This window comes from Siphateles boraxobius, unplaced genomic scaffold (genome assembly GCF_051911475.1).
Source record: "Siphateles boraxobius isolate OS27281-9 unplaced genomic scaffold, OSU_SipBor_1 46, whole genome shotgun sequence".
Taxonomy (NCBI): domain Eukaryota; kingdom Metazoa; phylum Chordata; class Actinopteri; order Cypriniformes; family Leuciscidae; genus Siphateles; species Siphateles boraxobius.
The window spans coordinates 19,820,393-19,839,813 of record NW_027509097.1 but is presented as its reverse complement, the minus strand read 5'-3'; the positions used below and the strand labels follow the sequence as shown (position 1 = coordinate 19,839,813).

The 19,421-nt window shown below is 39.1% G+C and overlaps 1 protein-coding gene and 1 long non-coding RNA gene across 5 annotated transcripts in view; both read left to right on the top strand.

Moving 5' to 3' along the window:
- LOC143710229 (uncharacterized) overlaps positions 1-19,421 on the top strand; it is a 202,693-nt gene that overhangs the window by 45,200 nt on the left and 138,072 nt on the right. The gene's annotated exons all lie outside the window — the stretch shown is intronic.
- svild (supervillin d) overlaps positions 1-19,421 on the top strand; it is a 195,653-nt gene that overhangs the window by 85,900 nt on the left and 90,332 nt on the right. For all 3 annotated transcript variants that reach the window (XM_077201228.1, XM_077201227.1, XM_077201229.1), the window contains exon 3: positions 5,901-5,935. In XM_077201228.1, coding sequence (XP_077057343.1) covers positions 5,901-5,935 — 35 coding nt within the window. The remainder of the gene's footprint in view (positions 1-5,900; positions 5,936-19,421) is intronic.

Sequence of the window (19,421 nt, the reverse complement as noted above, 5' to 3'; positions counted from 1 at the left end):
ATTTATGGTGGTGTAAGATGCTGGAAAAAGCTTTAAAATGGACCTTGAAAGTGCTTGAAAACGGTTTGAATTTGACCTTGGAAAAGGTGTACGAACCCTGCTTGTGAGAGCTGCATGATCTGTGACAACTTGAAAAGGTTGCCCTTCCTAGTATTGTCTCAATTTCTCAACAGCCCACACGACAGCAAAACACTCTTTCTATGAAACCGAATAAGCTTTTTCTGCTCCTCTTAATAGCCTAGAAGCATAGGCTACCAAATGTTCCTCTCCTTCTGTTTCCTGGGTTAATACAGCCCCCAATCTAATCTCACTAGCTTCGGTCTGCACCTTGAATGTCTTACTGAAATCTGGAGGGGTTAGTACTGGTGAACACAATTGGCTACTTTCGTGATGACGTACACCACAGACACGCGGACGCAGCCAGTGCTCAGCAGGAGTAGGCTGATCACCAACGTGGCAAGTTTCAGCTACAGAATGAGTGCCCCTGACCGCAATACAAATGTGACCTCAGAATGACCAATAAATATGATTTTAAAATCCAAGAAACCGAAACTTCACGCAGTGATTGACAGTGCGGGAGGGGGCGTGATCGGCTCGAAATGCATTTTCAATTTGCACATTGAATTTTGCTACATTCATTGTGGGACATTTAATGAAAATGCAATCGCAAGTGTCTTAACTGTGAGAGTAAATGCAATTAAGAAAAACAACATTTAAATGATCCTTTTGCTATAGTTTTTGCTTGAAAATGTTAAACATATGTAATCATATCTGTAATACATTTTAATTTTGCAACTTGTAATGCGTTAAAATATGTATTCAATTTACATATTAAAACTAGTGTATGAAATGGCAAATGTAAATTATATAATTGAATTTTAATTTCACATCTGTGGGCATTCTTGGCGTTTTTTCTGAGGCTTTTATATTGTTCATATCGATATCGAAATTTTATCGTATCGACCGAAATTAAGAAATATATTGTGATATAAAATTTGGCCATATCGTCCAGCCCTAATTGTTTGGTTCTAATTCTCTAAATCAATTGGTCTCAAACTGCCGGTCTGTGAACGATTCCAAGTAATCTTTTAGTTGATTGATTGATTAAAGACACACTATGCAGGAATTCCGTTTTTGTCAAACAGCTACCCCTAGAGTCACTGTGGAGTACTTATATTTAACGTTACTGTCGTAAATACCACTCAAGCAGAGCGTCTCTGCACTCACGGCCTGATAGACTCACCCCCTCCTAGACTCCGAAGATGTCCATTGAGCAGGTAATGTTTCACGATTTCATACAAATATTAGGCTACTGCATAATTGTATATATTGTGCTATCGTAGATGAACTACTGATGATGGTAATAGGATAATAATAACTTTGCCAATCGTTGGCCTACTTTATAGTAATAACGTTAAAGTAGCCAACCTCGTTTGATGGCTTATAACGTTTTTACATGGTTGCAGCTAAATAAATAAGTAAATAGCCTAGGCCTATAATATTATTTCATTTTTGTTTGTTTTTTTGTGTATGTAATGTAAACATTACAAAATGCCAGATGACATCAATAAAGTTACATGTACGTCGCATTATTTCATAACATTGGCCGTTATGATGTCGTTAGACATGATTATTGCAATTTATCACAACAGTTTGCAAATAGCGCTCGTTTACACTATTTACAATGTGTAGGCTTATTTATGGTCTGATAATTATGTGAGATACTGACAACTGTTCTCATGATAATCAGAGGAATGAACTTCAACAGTGAAAGCCTGACCGAGTGGGACTCTTGTCCGGTTCTTCACAAAGTGAAATTGTTGTTTCCTTTTCCTAGTCTCTTCCGACCGCGTTTTTTTTTGCTTTTTCCACTATTTTTCCAGTCGAGTATCACGTCTGAAATACGCGCAAGTGTCTTCATGCTTCATGTTGTTGTTGATGTGTGTGACGTCGTTGCCGTAAAGAATGTCGTGATTCTCGCGAGATTTGTCGGGGGCGCTCCTCTCAAACTTCCATTGCTGGTTTTTCCAGCGGCATCCCCCCAAGCTTTACTACCAGGATGATTCGCCCCACTATGAGTTTGTTTACCACCGAAATGACTTTGAAGCTGTTACATTAAGGTACAATTCTTGCATAGTGTGGCTTTAAATCCGCAATGAAAAAAAATTATTAGCAACTAATATATTCATAAAATCACTCCCCCCCTCTAAAGCATAAAAATACCATAATATGTTTGAATATATTGAGGAAACATGCTAAGTTCACAAACTAGTTTCTCTTACATACTGCACCTTTAACCCTCTGAGGTCTAAGGGGTTTTTGGGGTCCTTGAGGTGTGCTGACATGCTCTGGCATTTGTGCTTTTTCAGTTATTTATAAACATGTTAATGGGAAAGGTGTAAATTCACTCTATATAGCACAAACGGCAGAAGCGCCTGACCTGGGCTACAGAGAAGCAGCACTGGACTTCAGGCATTTTGGCATTTCCTTCTCCCCAGTCTTCCTCCAGACTCTGGCACCTTGATTTCCAAATGACATGCAAAATTTGCTTTCATCCGAAAAAAGTACTTTGGACCACTGAGCATCAGTCCAGTGCTGCTTCTCTGTAGCCCAGGTCAGGCGCTTCTGCCGCTGTTTCTGGTTCAAAAGTGGCTTGACCTGGGGAATGCGGCACCTGTAGCCCATTTCCTGCACACGCCTGTGCACGGTGGCTCTGGATGTTTCTACACCATACTCAGTCCACTGCTTCCGCAGGTCCCCCAAGGTCTGGAATCGGTCCTTCTCCACAATCTTCCTCAGGGTCCGGTCACCTCTTCTCGTTGTGCAGCGTTTTTTGCCACACTTTTTCCCTCCCACAGACTTCCCACTGAGGTGCCTTGATACAGCACTCTGGGAACAGCCTATTTGTTCAGAAATTTCTTCCTGTGTCTTACCCTCTTGCTTGAGGGCGTCAATGGTGGCCTTCTGGACAGCAGTCAGGTCGGCAGTCTTACCCATGATTGCGGTTTTGAGTAATGAAACAGCCTTTGAAAAGGCAGCAGATTTGATATGCAGTGTATGTGTGCGTTGTGTAAATATCAGACATCCCAAGTATCTACCGCATATTGATAGCGGCTCCCTGATGCCCGCAAATTAGTTCAAATCTCCCGGAATCTAGAGCGAGCGAGCAAGAGCGTGCACAAACTGTGCTTCAAGCCGTGTAGCACGCGCATGTCAGAGAGGGAGAGAACCCTTGCGGATGCGTAGTAAAAGAATAACCTTTGGGGAAAAAGGCGTTTTAAACCTTATTTTGGGGCAAAGTCATCAAACTTTTTCAGCGATTTTTATCATATTTTACTGCTGTTTCTATACATGCAGTTTTTATGTCCCAGTGACTCTCTGCCCATTCATTTAGATAGGAGCCCGGTCTTGTTAGTCCGAAATAGCTGCCCTAAGGTGTTGCCAAGATGGCGGCCGAGTGGCATGACTTGTCTAAAAGGACTTTGGCTTTACTTATTACCTCATTAAAATTGATAGCATAAATACGAGTATTGCATGTTGTCATTGTTCATTCTGAGAGTCAGCCATTACGTTAAACCAGCCTGTCCTGTTCCGGCATGTAACTGTTTTGTTTTAGTTGTCTGTATTGTAAGTGTCTGATCTGGTTTGTGCAGGCTTATGTGTTAAAGTGAAAGTAAACCTGAACGGGACGTTGAATATCACTGACAACGGCCAAAGCGGATGCAATTTATAAGGTAACGCAATGGTAGTCTTTTGCTATTTTCTCAGGTATGTTTAAGAATCAGTGAGATTGTGTGCAGCAGACTTGATCTGACCACATGATATTCTGCCTTGGTAATCTTTGACTCGATCAAAGAGGAGTTATCATTGAGCATTTGCACCTGTTATTACTTTTTAATCTAAAATTATGCTATTTAATTTCAAAACTAAATTAAAAATGGATGGGTTGGAGTGAATAATAAAGGAAAAGCAGCCAACAACTGTCCAGCACCAGCATGCATGTAAACTTAGTCAATGCAGTTTAAAAAGCACCTGAGGATGCACCTCATTCTGAAGAATGAGAAGATGTTTCCAAACTTTTGACTGTTATAAGTTAACAGAAAGTATGTTTGATTTTTTTATTTATTTGCTCATCTGTTTTGTGTTAGATAATCAGCCCAACATGGCTGCATTTGTTATGACACAATACCTTAAGGTAAAGGAAAGCTAAAAATACAGTGTTAGTAAAAAATTGTTTTTAAATGTGTTGCAAAGCTCAGACTATCCCGGCCAGTTATAGAGTTCAATTAAATATATGAGATGTACTAAATGAGAAGAATCTCTTTAAAATGGATCCCAATAGAGATGTGTTAAATGACTAGTAGGGGAGGGAAGCAATATATAACGGATGATCTGTACCTGTGTAATTATGTCCATAATAATGTGTAATCATACACTGTTTGTTCATTGGCCAAAGGAGGACTGGCCCCCTGACTGAGTCTGGGTTCTCCCAAGGTTTTTTTTCTCCATTCTGTCACCTGATGGAGTTTTGGTTCCTTGCCACTGTCGCCTTTTTCGCCTTTCTTCGCCTTTGTCGCCATTGGCTTTTGGCTTGCTTGCAAAATGGCTCGCGATCAGAGGGTTATTTAATTATCGTGACAGGCCTAGATTTATTTTTGCTGGTCCTGTTTGTGCTGTTATTTCTTGAATTTCGTTCTAAAATTAAATGGAATTGCTTAGTAGTTTCTATTCCTGTGTTAACATGTTTTCTACATCTGAATAGACATACACACTTTTTTTTTTAAATAGTCAACAGGCTTTAGTTGCTTCACAGCATAAATCACAGCTGTGAGTCCGATCAACAGGGTCCATAAGCAGTGTTCACTGCTCCTCATTCACTCAGCACAGGATAGTGAAGATATGTTGAACTTCACTTAACAAAATAAGTTCATCAGATGCTTGGTGAAAAGGTAGCCTATGACATAATAGCCTATGGATTTATTTTATACATCCATGTGTGTTTATATAAATATAAATGTATTAAGTATTATCAATTTAAGTAATATAAATTATCTTATTTGACAATTGTCTAAGCGGTAAACTAAATGATAAATGTCTGTTGTATTGTTTAATATGAAAAGCGTATTTTTTTTTATATTTGATACCTTTTATCTCATTAAATATATGATTATATATTAACCATAATATGATAGTTACATTGTAATTGTTGCATCTATTGTACTTTATATTTGCGAACAGCTGTGTACAAACCACACATGGGAATAATTAAAGGGGAGTAATAATGCCGGAGCTGCAACTCCGTTTCACCGCCTAAAATTTATTTCAAACTTCTCTATGTGCTGAAATAAATGGTGTGTATCTGTTCCACTTCCTGTGATTTTTCCCTACCGAAAACATGCCTATAGCTGCACAAATCACTTTTTAGGTGTGAACTAGCTTATGGCCTCAAAGCATTTATGAACTAAAAGGCACACATTTTTAAATGTATGGTTTCATCTCAGATATGTGCCTTTCACGATTTATTTGTTTTTCACAGATTTAATTGTTATCCAAAAATGGAAGTGTTATGTAAAAAGTCCATGACACAACCTGCATGACTGTAAAGACAATTACAATGACTTTACAAGTTCTAGATTGACCCGTTTTTACTGTAGTCTTTACAGTGCTTGAATAATCCTTTACCAATTTGTAGCGTTTATTATGTGTAGTGTGTGCTTTCTCATGCTTTTATCTACCACCGAGTTCCCATTCTTATCTGCCTTAAGCAGGACAATAGAAATGCAGTGAGGGGTGGCAAAGCGGTGATTAGGTTATAGGAGCAGCTGTGTCATCTTTTGTTTGCTTGCCACATATTAATTCATAAGCTCACTAGTCTTTGCCTTTTTCTCTCTCACACACAGTCCACTGGAAGCAGAGGAAGCCCAGAAGCCACAGGGTAAGTCTCCTTTCCTTGCATTGGCTTCAAAGAGCCCCTTTGTGAAACACGGAGTTCCTTTCTCTTGCCTCAATTGTGCCAAACTCTCCCTTTTTAAAAGAACAGAGAGACAGTGATGTACTCACATATAGTCTAGATGGGATGTACCCAAAAAGTGAAAGTGAGGAGCATTTATGGGTACAAGTCGGGAACAGGCCTACTTTACATATTTCAAGGGTGCTTAATCCAAAAAAACTGGTACCCAAGCGAAATTGTGATTATTTTTTTTTACCTTCTAATTTGCATATCAAAATGGCCGCCAAATTGCCTATCTTGCTCAGTCGTTGGACCATTTTCCCCTATTTTTTTTGTAACGAGGCAATCAAGATGAGAAAATTAAGATTCTAGATCGATAGTCAAGGGTCAGAGCAAAGATATAATGGAGGCTCACTGCCTTTTTTATGTATATATATTTATATATGCAAAATACCAACATTTCAGGTGAAATTAAGCATTATTTGTGTCATTTTTTAAGGCCGACATAAATATTCAATAAATGTCACTCTTTATGTTCCCAGTGTAATTATGATATGGGATGTATTACATATTACATAATAACCAAAAAACACCATTGCAAGTTGTCTGAAATTTCATTTTTTTATGCAAACAAAGCATTTATGCTCTTATTTCAAACATCGAAAAACCCAAGTGAAAGTTATAAAATAGGGAAAATAACACCATGCAACTCCCCTTGAACAGATGTACAGATCACATCTTGTCTCTGTATGTTTTCTTTCATGTTTGTAGCTTAATTGCTTTGCTTTTTTCTGTTATATTTTTAGTTCTGTAGTTCACTCCCTCTGTAAATTGTATTTGGTAAATTGTTTTTATACCTTTCTAGTTTGCTTGTGGGCCATTTCTCTTTGGAATGTCATTTTGATTAGTATTTATTTCTGCAGTCTTGCCTTGGTATACTTGAGGACTACAACTCCACATTTAAACAAGGACGTTGGTCATCACTCTGACATGCACACATTGCAGTGCATAACAGCCCTGATTTTTGGCATTTGCACTGGCGTGTTCTGCATTGTTTTTTACTGGTACACAGGATCATTTCCAGGCAACTTTCAGGTATTGGATTCTGTGACATAAGAATGGGCTTTAGTCCTGAACCGCCATGTTTCCATTCCATATCCAAGGGCGAAGGAAGCTCAGGTGTGGCATAGTGAGCATTTCTCCAAACCATTGCCTGGTAGTGTACTCTCAGCAGATGGAAGTGGAGCGCATCGCTTGTTGCCGGCATTGCTTCTGGTTTACCTGCCCTGGAGAAAAGTATATGCCTTGCAGCATCAAAAGAGTCTGTTTTGGGGGCGCTAGTGAGCCAAGATGGAGTGAAGACGGACATTTCAGAGCTCCTGCAGGTTTATGAACATTTATGTTTTAAAAATGGCAACTTATAACTAAAGGGTACTTAAACTGGATCGATAATAGTTTGGGACTTTAAAGAAGTCGGTCTTTGCCGACGTTTCATGTTAAATGGCGGATAAACTTTGCAAATTCAAGTATCACGGTAGCGCATCAAAGCTAGAGGCTAACACCAGATCCACGAGACAACACACTCCAGAAGACAACGCTCCACAATCTACGAGCTCTGGTATGAGCGAGGAGATACAAGCTGATATTTTAGCCTCTATACGGGGAGAACTTTCCAAAATTATAAGAGAGGAAATGAGGAGTGCACTGTCTGAAGAGTTTACTACACTTAGGGCCGACATTAACGCTGCGAGGGCCGAAATAGCCAGCAATACTATCGCCATTCGAGCAGAAATCACCTCCATCGAGACGGACATTGAAGATGTGAAAGGTGGTCTGTCATCATGGTCTGATGAGGTGAATACACTACAGACTAATGTGACCGAACTTCAGAGTGAGCTGGTCAAACTACGGGACAAGTGTGAGGACATGGAGGGAAGGCTGAGGCGCGGAAATATTCGAATAGTCGGCGTTGAGGAGCAGCCGGACTCTGCCAGCCCTAAAGAAGTCTCTAAAATGATCAAAGAGGCTCTGCGGATGGACCGGGACGTAAAAATCGACCGCTCACACCGAGCGTTCGCACCCAAAAAACCGGGAGATACAGAAAGACCCCGTGTCATCATTGCCAAGCTGCATTACGATGGAGACGCCGCTGACATCCTGAGGAGAGCCAAAAATCAATCCCCGCTGATTTACAATGGTAAAAGAATAGCAATTTTTCCAGATTACACCACTAGTGTGGCCAAGGCGCGCGCCGCCTTCACGGATGCACGGAAAGCTCTAAGAGGACGAAGGGACGTGCGCTTTGGTCTACTTTACCCTGCAAGATTTAAGATCACGTACAAGGAGGATAGTAAAGAGTTTAGCGACGCCGTTAAGGCTATGGACTACATCAAAAAGTCCATCCTCGCTACAACCACTGAAACTGAAACGTAGGCTGTATCTGAAGCTTACACGCTGTGGTGGTACGAATTGGTACAGTACATTTCATCACTGAAATACTGTTTTAAGTTGTTCTACCACTAACTTTAGAACCGCCTCACCTATACCGTTGGTATTAATACTATTGGTAGATCTTATGTGTTTGATTACCTATTTTTATGTATACCTGCAGGAGCCTGAGCTTCCACTCATTTTTGTTGTTGTTGTTTTTGTTCTCCTTAATCTTTCTCCTTTTAACTATTATTGTACACAGCCACCTTTCTTCGGCTGTGTTTGTTGCCGCTTATTATAGTGGCTAGGGACTTATACCCACTTATCTGCACTATGTTATTAACATACACCTTTAATGATTATTTTGTTTTTTGCGTTCTGATCCTTTTGTTCCCCGGGGATCTAATAACTTCTATAAAACAACAGAGCATTTGTATTTCAGTCTTCCTAAGTTTAGAAAAAATGTACAAAAAAGCATTAGTGCTTTCATTTGATTTAATTATCATGGTTTCTAGCATTCACTTCGCACAAATGATTGGTGCTATGTCAGACTCAGGTCTCTGCCTCCAGCTCAATTTAATATTACAACACATCTTTTAAATTAGTCATGAGTACATTAACTGTAACAAGTTATAATGTGAAGGGTCTGCATTGTCCAATCAAAAGAAAGAAAGTACTATTGCAACTCAGACAGTTAAAGTGTCACGTAGCACTTTTACAGGAAACACACCTATCAGATGCTGAGCATCAGAAATTAAACAAGTCCTGGGCCGATAAAGTTTACTTTTCGTCACATTGTTCTGGTAGGAAAAGGGGCGTTGCTATTTTAATACATAGGCAAATTAACTTTACCGAAACATTAGTGCATAAAGACAGGGAGGGTAGATTCTTATTGGTAAATGGGATAATTGATGGTACAGCAGTATCCTTTATAAATGTATATGCTCCCAATGAAGATGTACCGGGGTTCATTAAGTCAGTTTTCAACACGATTGCAGAGTACAGCTCCGGCCTTCTGATTATGGGGGGAGATTTTAATTGCGTGATGTCAAATTTAGATAGACAATCATCTTCTCATACCCCCATATCTAAGATGGGTAAAATGCTTAAAAATGTATCTATAGAAGCTGGATTAGTGGATGTGTGGCGATCCAAATTCCCAAAGGAGAGAAATTTTACTTTTTATTCAAATCGATATGCATCCTACTCACGGATAGATTACTTTTTTACTGCTAAAGCCGAATTACATAGAATTGAAGATATCACAATATTGCCCATCACGATCTCTGATCATGCACCTGTCACTCTCCAGTGGGATATAGGCTTGACACCATCTTTCAAGCAATGGAGACTTAATGCCTCTCTTCTTAATAATAAGGATTTCATTACGTTTGTTAAAGCTGAGTTTAAGAGTTACTTGGATATTAACAACACTCCTGAAACATCTCCTATCATGTTTTGGGACTGTGCAAAGGCCTATTTAAGAGGCAGTATCATATCCTACGCGACGGCAAAAAAAAGACAAAAGATAGCTAAACAAAAAGACTTAGAAGATAAAATCAGAGACCTCGAACATGAACATAAAAAGGGTAGGGAACCAAGAATTTTGAATGATTTAAATAAGAACCGCAGAGAGCTTCAAGACTTACTATCAGGGAAGATTGAGGGTAACCTTCGCTTTGCCAAACAACAATATTATGAAAATGGAAATAGAGCGAGCAGACTTTTGGCCTTTAGACATAAAAAACAACAGTCATCAAATGTAGTTCAAAAGCTAAAATCGGGCAATAAATCCATCCTAAAACCTAAAGAAATAGCTGAGGCATTTTCAGAGTTTTATAAGGTTTTATACCAAGACACTGATACCTGTTCTGATGAAACTAGAATAGCAAATTACTTACAAAATATACATATCTCTGAATTATCTGATACAATAGCTAAACAATTAGATGAGCCAATCTGAGAAGGGGAAATTGAAAACGTTATCTCATCCCTTAAGAATAATAAATGTCCTGGCCCGGATGGTTTCATCAATGAATTCTATAAATGTTTCATGGATATCCTTACTCCACACTTATTAGAAGCATATCGCTACAGTTCAGAAACCAAAACAATGGCACCATCCTGGTCTGATGCGACAATAGTTGTATTACATAAAGAAGGTAGGAACCCCACTGATTGTGGGTCATATAGACCATTATCTCAACGGAGATGTACGCATTCTAACAGGTATCTTAGCCAGGCGATTAAACGTCATAATAACACAAATCATACATCCTGATCAAACCGGGTTTATCACTGGGAGGCATTATGGAAACAATTTGCGTCGGTTATTAAATATTATATCTCATCAAAAAGAAAACAAAGCTATGACGGCTGTAATATCTCTAGACGCCCAAAAGGCATTTGACCGCGTGTCGTGGAAATACCTTATTCAGACATTAAAGAGGTTCAAATTCGGGCCCAAATTTGTAGAATGGATACAGACACTATATTCATCTCCACAAGCGGCTGTTAAAGTCAATGGCTTCAGATCAGCAAGGTTTAAGCTGGAGCGCGGTTGTAGGCAAGGGTGTCCCCTGTCACCCCTCTTGTTTGCAATTAGCATTGAGCCATTGGCTCAACTCATCAGGGACAATGATAAAATTAAAGGGATTTTGACTGGCAAAGAAGAACATAAAATATCATAATATGCGGATGATGTTTTATTGTATGTGACCGATCCTGTATCATCAATACCAAAATTGAAGGAAATTATCTCTGTTTATGGCTATTTTTCTGGCTATAAAATAAATGTTGATAAGACGGAGGCAATGGACGTAAATAGCAATATCCCACTGGAGGTTAAACAACAAAGCAGTTTTAGGTGGTCTAAAGAAGGCATTAAATATTTAGGCATTAGTATTCCCCTCTCACTGAATGATTTGTTTCACGCCAACTATGGTAAAACGCTGGATATAATTAAGAAAGACCTGGAGCGGTGGTCAGCATTGCCCCTCTCCTTCCTCGGTCGCATCGAAACCATTCGCATGAATCTGCTACCGAGATTATTGTACTTGTTCCAGATGTTACCAATTGTAGTACCAAAATCCACATTCACTGATTTGGATAAAATAATATCAAAATTCATATGGCAGAGCAAGCGCCCTCGTATAAAATATAAAACACTACAGAGAAGTAAGGGAGAAGGGGGGCTCAATCTTCCAGTTCTAAAATATTATTTCTGGGCAGCACAGTTAAAGCCTTTGATTTCTTGGATCCAAGGAGATTCTCAGACGAGGTGGCTTAGTATTGAACAAACAACGTGCTCTGAACCATTAAATGTATTGCCATTTTTAGACATCCCAATAAAAAATCTGTCGCTGTGGACTAGAACCACGCTTAGCATTTGGAACAAGGTACGAGTTGCATTTAAGTTACCAAGAGGTTTATCAATTTTGACAAGCATCGGACATATTAAATCCTTCGCTCCCAATTCCTCTGACAAAAGTTTTTCAAAATGGGCGGAAGAACAGCGGCTTACGTTTTTACATCAGCTAATCAAGAGGAACAACCTTATGTCATTTGAAGAGTTACATAGGCGCTTTCAGCTCAAGAAAAGTGATTTCTTTAGATACTTACAGTTGCGCTCTTTTTTGACTTCACATAAAGACTGGGGAAAAATACTAAACCCCACACCAATTGAGAACACTCTGATTCAATTCCAAAAAGGTGAAGGGGATAAGAAACTGATAACAAAGTTATATAAAGTCTTTTTGTCAATGAATCTTAATGGGCCCACTCGGACTAAACAAAGATGGGAAGCAGAGACGGACAAAATTATTTCTGACGAAATGTGGGAGGGAGTGTGGACTGGGGCACATCGGGTTACAAGTTCAAACACGTGGCGGGAATTTAAATGGAAAGTTATTAGTAGATATTTCAGGACCCCGGATGTAGTTGCTAAGATAGATCCCAAAGTTCCAAGTTTGTGCTGGAGAAACTGTGGGCCAGCAGTGCCTAATCATACACATATTTTCTGGTCATGCCCTATATTACAAAACTACTGGGATGAGGTGTACAAGGCTATAAACCAGATTTTTCAGGAGGTCATTCCGAAGGATGCAACAGTTGCATTACTTGGCATTATGCCAGCTAGTGTGCAAGGACGTGCTAAATCATATCTTTTAAATGTTCTGTTCGCAGCAGCCTTGAAATGCATCACAATTAAGTGGATGCAAGTAGAGCCTCCCTGTTACAACGCCTGGGTTCAAAAAGTACGGGAACTGTACCAAATGGAAAAGATAACATACACATTACGACTTCAGAAATCTGTTTTTAATCTACGATGGAGTCCAGCAGAAGTCTTATTCATGTAAAGGGCCAACAAGTCAGGGTTCTGTTTTATGGGATTATTTTTTTATTTTTTGTGTGTGTGTGTGTGTGTGTGTGTGTGTGTATGGTGATGCTGAAACCACATAGAAATGCAAAATGTAACATTAAAATATATTATTTTTTCTTTTCAAGATTGTACACTAGTAACATATTTGATAACTATTGGTGATGCATGTAACTGCTCTGTCAAGAATTAATAAAAATGTAAGTTCAAAAAAAAAAAAAGAGTCTGTTTTATGCACATCATATATTCTGCAGACAAAAGGCTCTGATGTTCTTTGAGTCTCCTCCATGAGATCACCAATTCCGAGGTTGCAATTGATTGTGCATTTTCCAGACTTTCCACGATGTACTTTTGGTGTGACTTGCAATGTATGATGTGGTATCAGAACCAGTTAGTGCATGAAATGCTACAAGGCTTGGTGTTGAATCCTTTGGCAGTTTGTTAAAAACAGCATCAATGGGTATATATTGTGGCTTCCTTGTGGTACCAGACAACAGCCAGAGTTTTTTACATGCTACGTGCGGGAAATGGGAAACCAGAATCACAAGCACATCAGTGTCTCTAGATGACACGACTACTGTGTCTGACTGGCAGTACTCTGCATGTAATACCAATCGGGTATCTGCCTCTTCGTGTGTCGCTCTCAGATGAGTCAGGTTTGTTGTTGCTTTCGATGACCTAACCTCCGTTTCTTTGTCTCTGAACCCACCAGCAACAACTATCTCTTTATCATCTGGTGCCTGAGCACATAGTTCTTCAGAGAGTAGATTGGCAAGATCAGCTTTGTTGTCAAGGAGGGACAGGAAGTTGGTCCAGTTTTTCGGAAGATGCACATCACGACCTGCAACAAGTCGTCTGATTGGTTGAGCTGCTTTTGTGCATCTAGTCCTGGTAGCACCCTTGATGGTCTCTGCTCTGTATCTGTCAAACACAACGTCTATCCGTTTATAGGAACATCCTGCTTTCAATACTGCTCTGACAAATGTGTCAGCCAAATCTCCAAATCTTAATGCTTTGTCTGGCTTTCCTAGGGCAACCACCAGTGCCTGTACATCTATGATGAGGCAAGATGACATGTCGGGAAGTTCAATAGCCTCAGGACAAACTATGTCTTCTGTTAACTTATTTACCAATACAGACTTGTTTCCAGTGCAAAGGGTCCCATTCATTTCAGCAAGGGATATGGGAACTGGCAGAAGCTCGTATTTTAGGACAGCTGGTAAGTCAACTGGACGACCTGCCTCATAGGCCGTAACAAGGCGTTTGAGGATGTTTCGGTCAGCCTTTACAGTTCTGTTGTCTTTGATTTTAGGATTTTTGGCCACTTCATACAGAGATGCAAATGTTTTAGCTTTGCTCTTATGTAGGGTTGCATGGATTGGGACCTCTGGTTTATCTTTGTCCTCAAGAACAATTATCATTTTCTCAATGAATGAATTAACTTTTTCTTGTCCTAGGTCTTTGGCAGAAAGTAATGAGCTTTGGATAGCCTCTGTGGCAACGTCTTTCGTGGCGAGATTTTGCAATGAGCCTGGTGAGACTGAACCAAACACCTTGAATCCTTTGAAGACTAAAACCAATGCCATTTTGTCTCTGTTGTCACTCTTTTCACGGGATTTGGTAGCTTCATTGTGGACGTAAGTTTTCTCAGATGTGTTGCTGAACATCAAATGTGTCTCTTCTGCTACATGGGACCTCATGTTGTAGGAGAGTGTCCATCTGGAAAGGGCTGAAAGTGTCTTAGTAATGTCAATGATCCCCCTCCTTTTTTCCTGTTCCATTGATCCACTCCATTGCTTGGTCTGGATTGACCTGGTTGAATCGTTGATCGAACCGCTTCACAACAAAGTTGCCCCTTTGGAACTCCGATAGTACAGGTTCTGGGAGTTGGTGCATCTCAGCAATATACACTGGCCCCCATCTTGCGTAGTTCAGGTGGTCATATTGCATGAAGTACGGCAACATGCTGAAGGAGTGAAGATGAAGCTCCCAGAGCCCATCACGCTGAGCTTGTGTAAACTGCAACAGTGTTGAGACGATATCCATGTAGTTCCACCAGAAAAAAAAGTTGACATCTTCAGATTTATTTGCGATGAAATCTTTGAGGAGACTGTCAAACTGTTCCTGCTTCAGATATGTTATCAACTGAGGAATAGTTTCAGGATTGTCATCAGCAGCCATAGCAGAGACCTCATCATGGCATTCCTTGTTTGATTCTGCAGCAAACGCGAGGAATGTTGGCAACAAAAGCTGCCATAGGGCCTGCAAGCAGCAATGCATGGATTCACAGATGTTACGTTAGCACTCAAAACCTGTTATCACCATGAATCATCATACATTGATTCTACAACCTACACATCTTCTATACAGAATTCACACTCTATACAAATACCACAGCAGTACAAGTTTCACACCCTATCGTTATACTAAATTTACCCCATACAATAGCCTAACGTTACTGCCTACTCATCTGGAAGCAGCAGACATTTAGTGTAAAAGTAAAAATGACATGACATTATTTAATATTTGAATCACAGCTTAGGCTATAGGCTAGTGTTTTGACATCGACAGCCCAAGTGGATCTTACCTCAAACTTGCGACTAGTTAACTTTGTAAAAGTTAATCGCTTCTCAGGTCGATATTAACACTGACAAAATTATATTCAGAATTTAAAAGATTATACCACTTTTTAATGCGTGATTGTGTAAAGGTGTTCACGAGATACCCACCTTTTGCGAACTTGCTTTCAACATTGATCACTCGTTCTCATGGAGATGCGGTGTGCACGGAGGGGGAGGGGTGTGTGTGTGTGTGTGTGTGTGTGTGTGCGGCCTGCGCATGCGTGCATGTGAGTGAGAGAGAGACTATTCACCTGGGTTTTTCCCGTCTTAGAATTTAGAGAACAAATGCTTAATTTGCATAAAAAAAATGAAATCTCAGACAACTTGCAATGGTGTTTTTCTTAGTTATTATGTAATATGTAATACATCACATATCATATATACACTGGGAACATTTATGAGTGATTTTGATTAAATATTTATGTCGGCCTTAAAAAATGACACATAATGCACATAAAAAAAATTTCACCTTAAAAGTTGGTATTTGGCATATATATATATATATATATATATATATATGGAAAAGGCAGTGAGCTTTCATTATATCTTTGCTCTGACCCTTGACTATCGATCTAGAAAGTTAATTTCCTCGCCTACTTTAAAAAAACTAGGGGAAAATGGTCCAACGACTGAACAAGATAGGCAATTTGGCGGCCATTTTGATATGCAAATTAGAAGGTAAAAAACTCAATTTCGCTTGGGTACCATTTTTTTTTTGGACTCAGCACCCTTGAAATATGTAAAGTAGGCCGGTTCCCGACTTGTACCCATAAATGCTCCTCACTTCTTATAGAAGGCCATTTTGCTGAAATCCGTCTAGTCTAATTCAGCTGGAGAGAATCTAGTGAAACATACAAACAGCCTTACACACAGATATGCACATGTGTAATTGTTCCACTGAGAGCTTCTTCAGTTCGAAGTTGTGGTACTCAAAGTACACCCAGACCCCCGAGTGGGCTGTACACCACAATCTAAACATTTTTTATTTAATTTTTTTAGGAAAGGGAGTTTCCGTGTTTAACGCATTTGTCTACATTGGATGAGTTCTAGTATGTTGCATCAAATTTAATTTTGTTGTATAGTTTGTTTGCATTTTAGGCGTCTTATTCATTATGGCAGAATTCTAGCTTTGTCTTGTCACTTGTTTACAATATAGATGAGGTGTTCGCTGGCCAAATACAATAAATTAGGGATTCACAATATATCTGTATCACATTGTTATCTGTCAAAATTATTTGATGTCAATAATATTTTTTTAATTGTTATTGGAAAATATTAGATATACACTACCGTTCAAAGGTTGGGGTCCAATACATTTTTTGTTTGTTTTTGAAAGAAGTCTGTTATGCACTTAGGCCCTGTTTACACGAGAACGATTCTGGGTGAAAACATAAAAATATTTTATCGGAGGTGCCTTTTGTTTACACGGCGACGGCGTTTTGGGGACTTAAAAACGCAAAAAAGTGAAACCACCCTCCAGAGTGGAAATCTTAAAAACAATCCACCGTCGCGTTCCCATCTAAACGGTAAAAATGCAAATCTGCTCACTGTGGCTCTCGTCGCGTACACGTTTACGTCACAGGCATGCACCAGTACAGGAAAATAACCCCAATATGTCGGATTATTTCCATACGTCGGACCTTCAAGTTGCCATAGCAGCTCTGATAAACGTACAAGAGTCTTTTCAGCAGTTGTACAAAATATTCTCAGATATTGGTGTTGTTGTGTCGCAGTGCTTCACATTGCCACCTAGGCGCCTGGAGTGCATACTACATCAAATTTCACACACTTTTGCGTCACCATATGCACGCGGATTTCCCCCCGATAACGCTGGTCTAAACGCAGAATAAAAAGTGATAACGCAACGGCACTTTTGCGTTTTCTCTTCAGATTGTTTCCGTGTAAACATGGCCTTAATCTCCATTTTTTGAATAAAAAATACGGTAATGTTCTAAAATATCATTTCTATTTAAAATAATGAATTTTAATTTTTATATATTTTCAAATGTGATTTATATCTGTGATGGCAAAGCTGAATTTTCAGCAGTCTTTATTCAGGTCTTTGGTGTCACGTGATTTCTCAGAAGTCATTCTAATAAGATGATTTTATGCTTAAGAAACATTTCTCATTTTAATATTCAGACCTGAGATTTTATTATCATAAAATATTATATAAATTATGATATTATATTAAGATTTCTTTGGAAACTCATGTGTCCTTGCTGAATGATATTCAGTATGTATTAATTTCTTTAAAAATAAAAATCTTACTGACCCCAAACTTGAGTGGTAGTGTATATCGGCTGATATTGGATATTTAATTGTACATGCTCTTTTCTACTTATTTTTACACTTAGATTACCTTTAGAATTAATTTATTAACACTTAAAATTTAATAAAACTGATAAATATAATCGCTCTCAAAATTAAAATCTTTTTTTCATACTTTCACTTATAAAAATAATTTATTTTTAGTGTTTACATTTTTAACACATCATGGAATAGATGATTAATTTTGGCCTTTCATTTATAATTGTTAATAGTATCACATAAAATATTGGCTTTTGTGGTATATTCAAAGTATAATTTTAACAGAAAAACCCTTAACGCGCTCCGGCCACCCATCCACATAAAAAAGTGCCTGGTGTCTCGATAACTCACTCCCTGAAATAGGTTTGAAGGTGCAAACGATTATCCGTTATCTCTGTGCAAACCTCAAAAACACAAACCCGCGAAAACAGTTTGTCTGCTTCCTGACCTGAGCCCCAATTCATGTTTGAGCTCTAAGACTATGTGCCATATTACTAGAGAGAAGAGCAGCACCATCCCAGGAGGGATTAATACCATCTCTTTTCAACAGGTCAGGTTTGCCCCAAAAACCTCTCCAATTGTCTTTGAATTCTATATTATTTTGCGAACACCACTTAGACAGCCAGCCATTGAGTGAAGACAGTCTACTAACTATCTCATCACTCCGGCGAACAGGAAGGGGGCCAGAGCAAATTACAGTGCCTGACATCATACTTGCGAGTTCACACACCTCTTTAACGTTCATTTTAGTGATCTCCGACTGGCGAAGTCAAACATCATTAGTGCCGACGTGAATAATAATCTTAGAGATTTTACGATTAGCATTAGCCAGCACTTTTAAATTTGCTTTGATGTCAGGCGCTCTGGCTCCCGGCAAACATATGACTATGGTGGCTGGTGTCTCTATTTTCACGTTCCATGTAATAGAATCGCCAATAATAGGGAACATTCAACAGGATTCTCAGTGGGGTGTTTCACTGAGTGGGGAGTGTTGAGAATTTATTTGTTAGAAGACTATTTAAAAGAATAGTTACGAAAGTTAAGATTAATAAGTTAAAATGAATAAGTTATCAATTTAATACACAATACTAAGAGTTCATGTTTCATATACATATGTGGTTAAAAACATTCTATATGTAATTATGATTTGTGAATTGACTTCATTTCCCAAGAGGCATAGAGCAATGGAAAAGGCACGTGATGTCGTGAAGTTTGTTGGTAATTTTGCAACAGCCATCTTGTGAACGATTTGCTGAACAAGCACGCTATATTTTACTTCGTTTTAAACGTTTAATGAAAAAGAAACAAAGCAACGTCTCTCATCGTCATTCCTAGTCTATAAGACGATAAATGTACAACATTTTTGGTGCCGGAAACCCGGGAAACAGAAGACTATTAGTGAAGAAGACCACAAAGAGCGGCCGGTCGGTATGGAACAACTTGAAAGGTCCAAAAGAAAGCGTCGGATGATACGGAGTTCCACAACGAGACTGCTAAACCAGATCAACGTCGAATTATTAAAGGGAGACAAGGATATCGACCGTGTGCGGGACATGTTAGCCGTGTTGACATGTTAGCCGTGTTGTCAGCAAAGGAGGACAGTTTGCCCGAGCTGGACAATAAAGTGGAGGAACACACTTCGCTGGAGGACGTGGATGCGGAGATTGAACTGCAGAGGAATACAGAGACCGCGTCATCGAGATGAAAGTGGTCCGAGAACATGAGACATTGA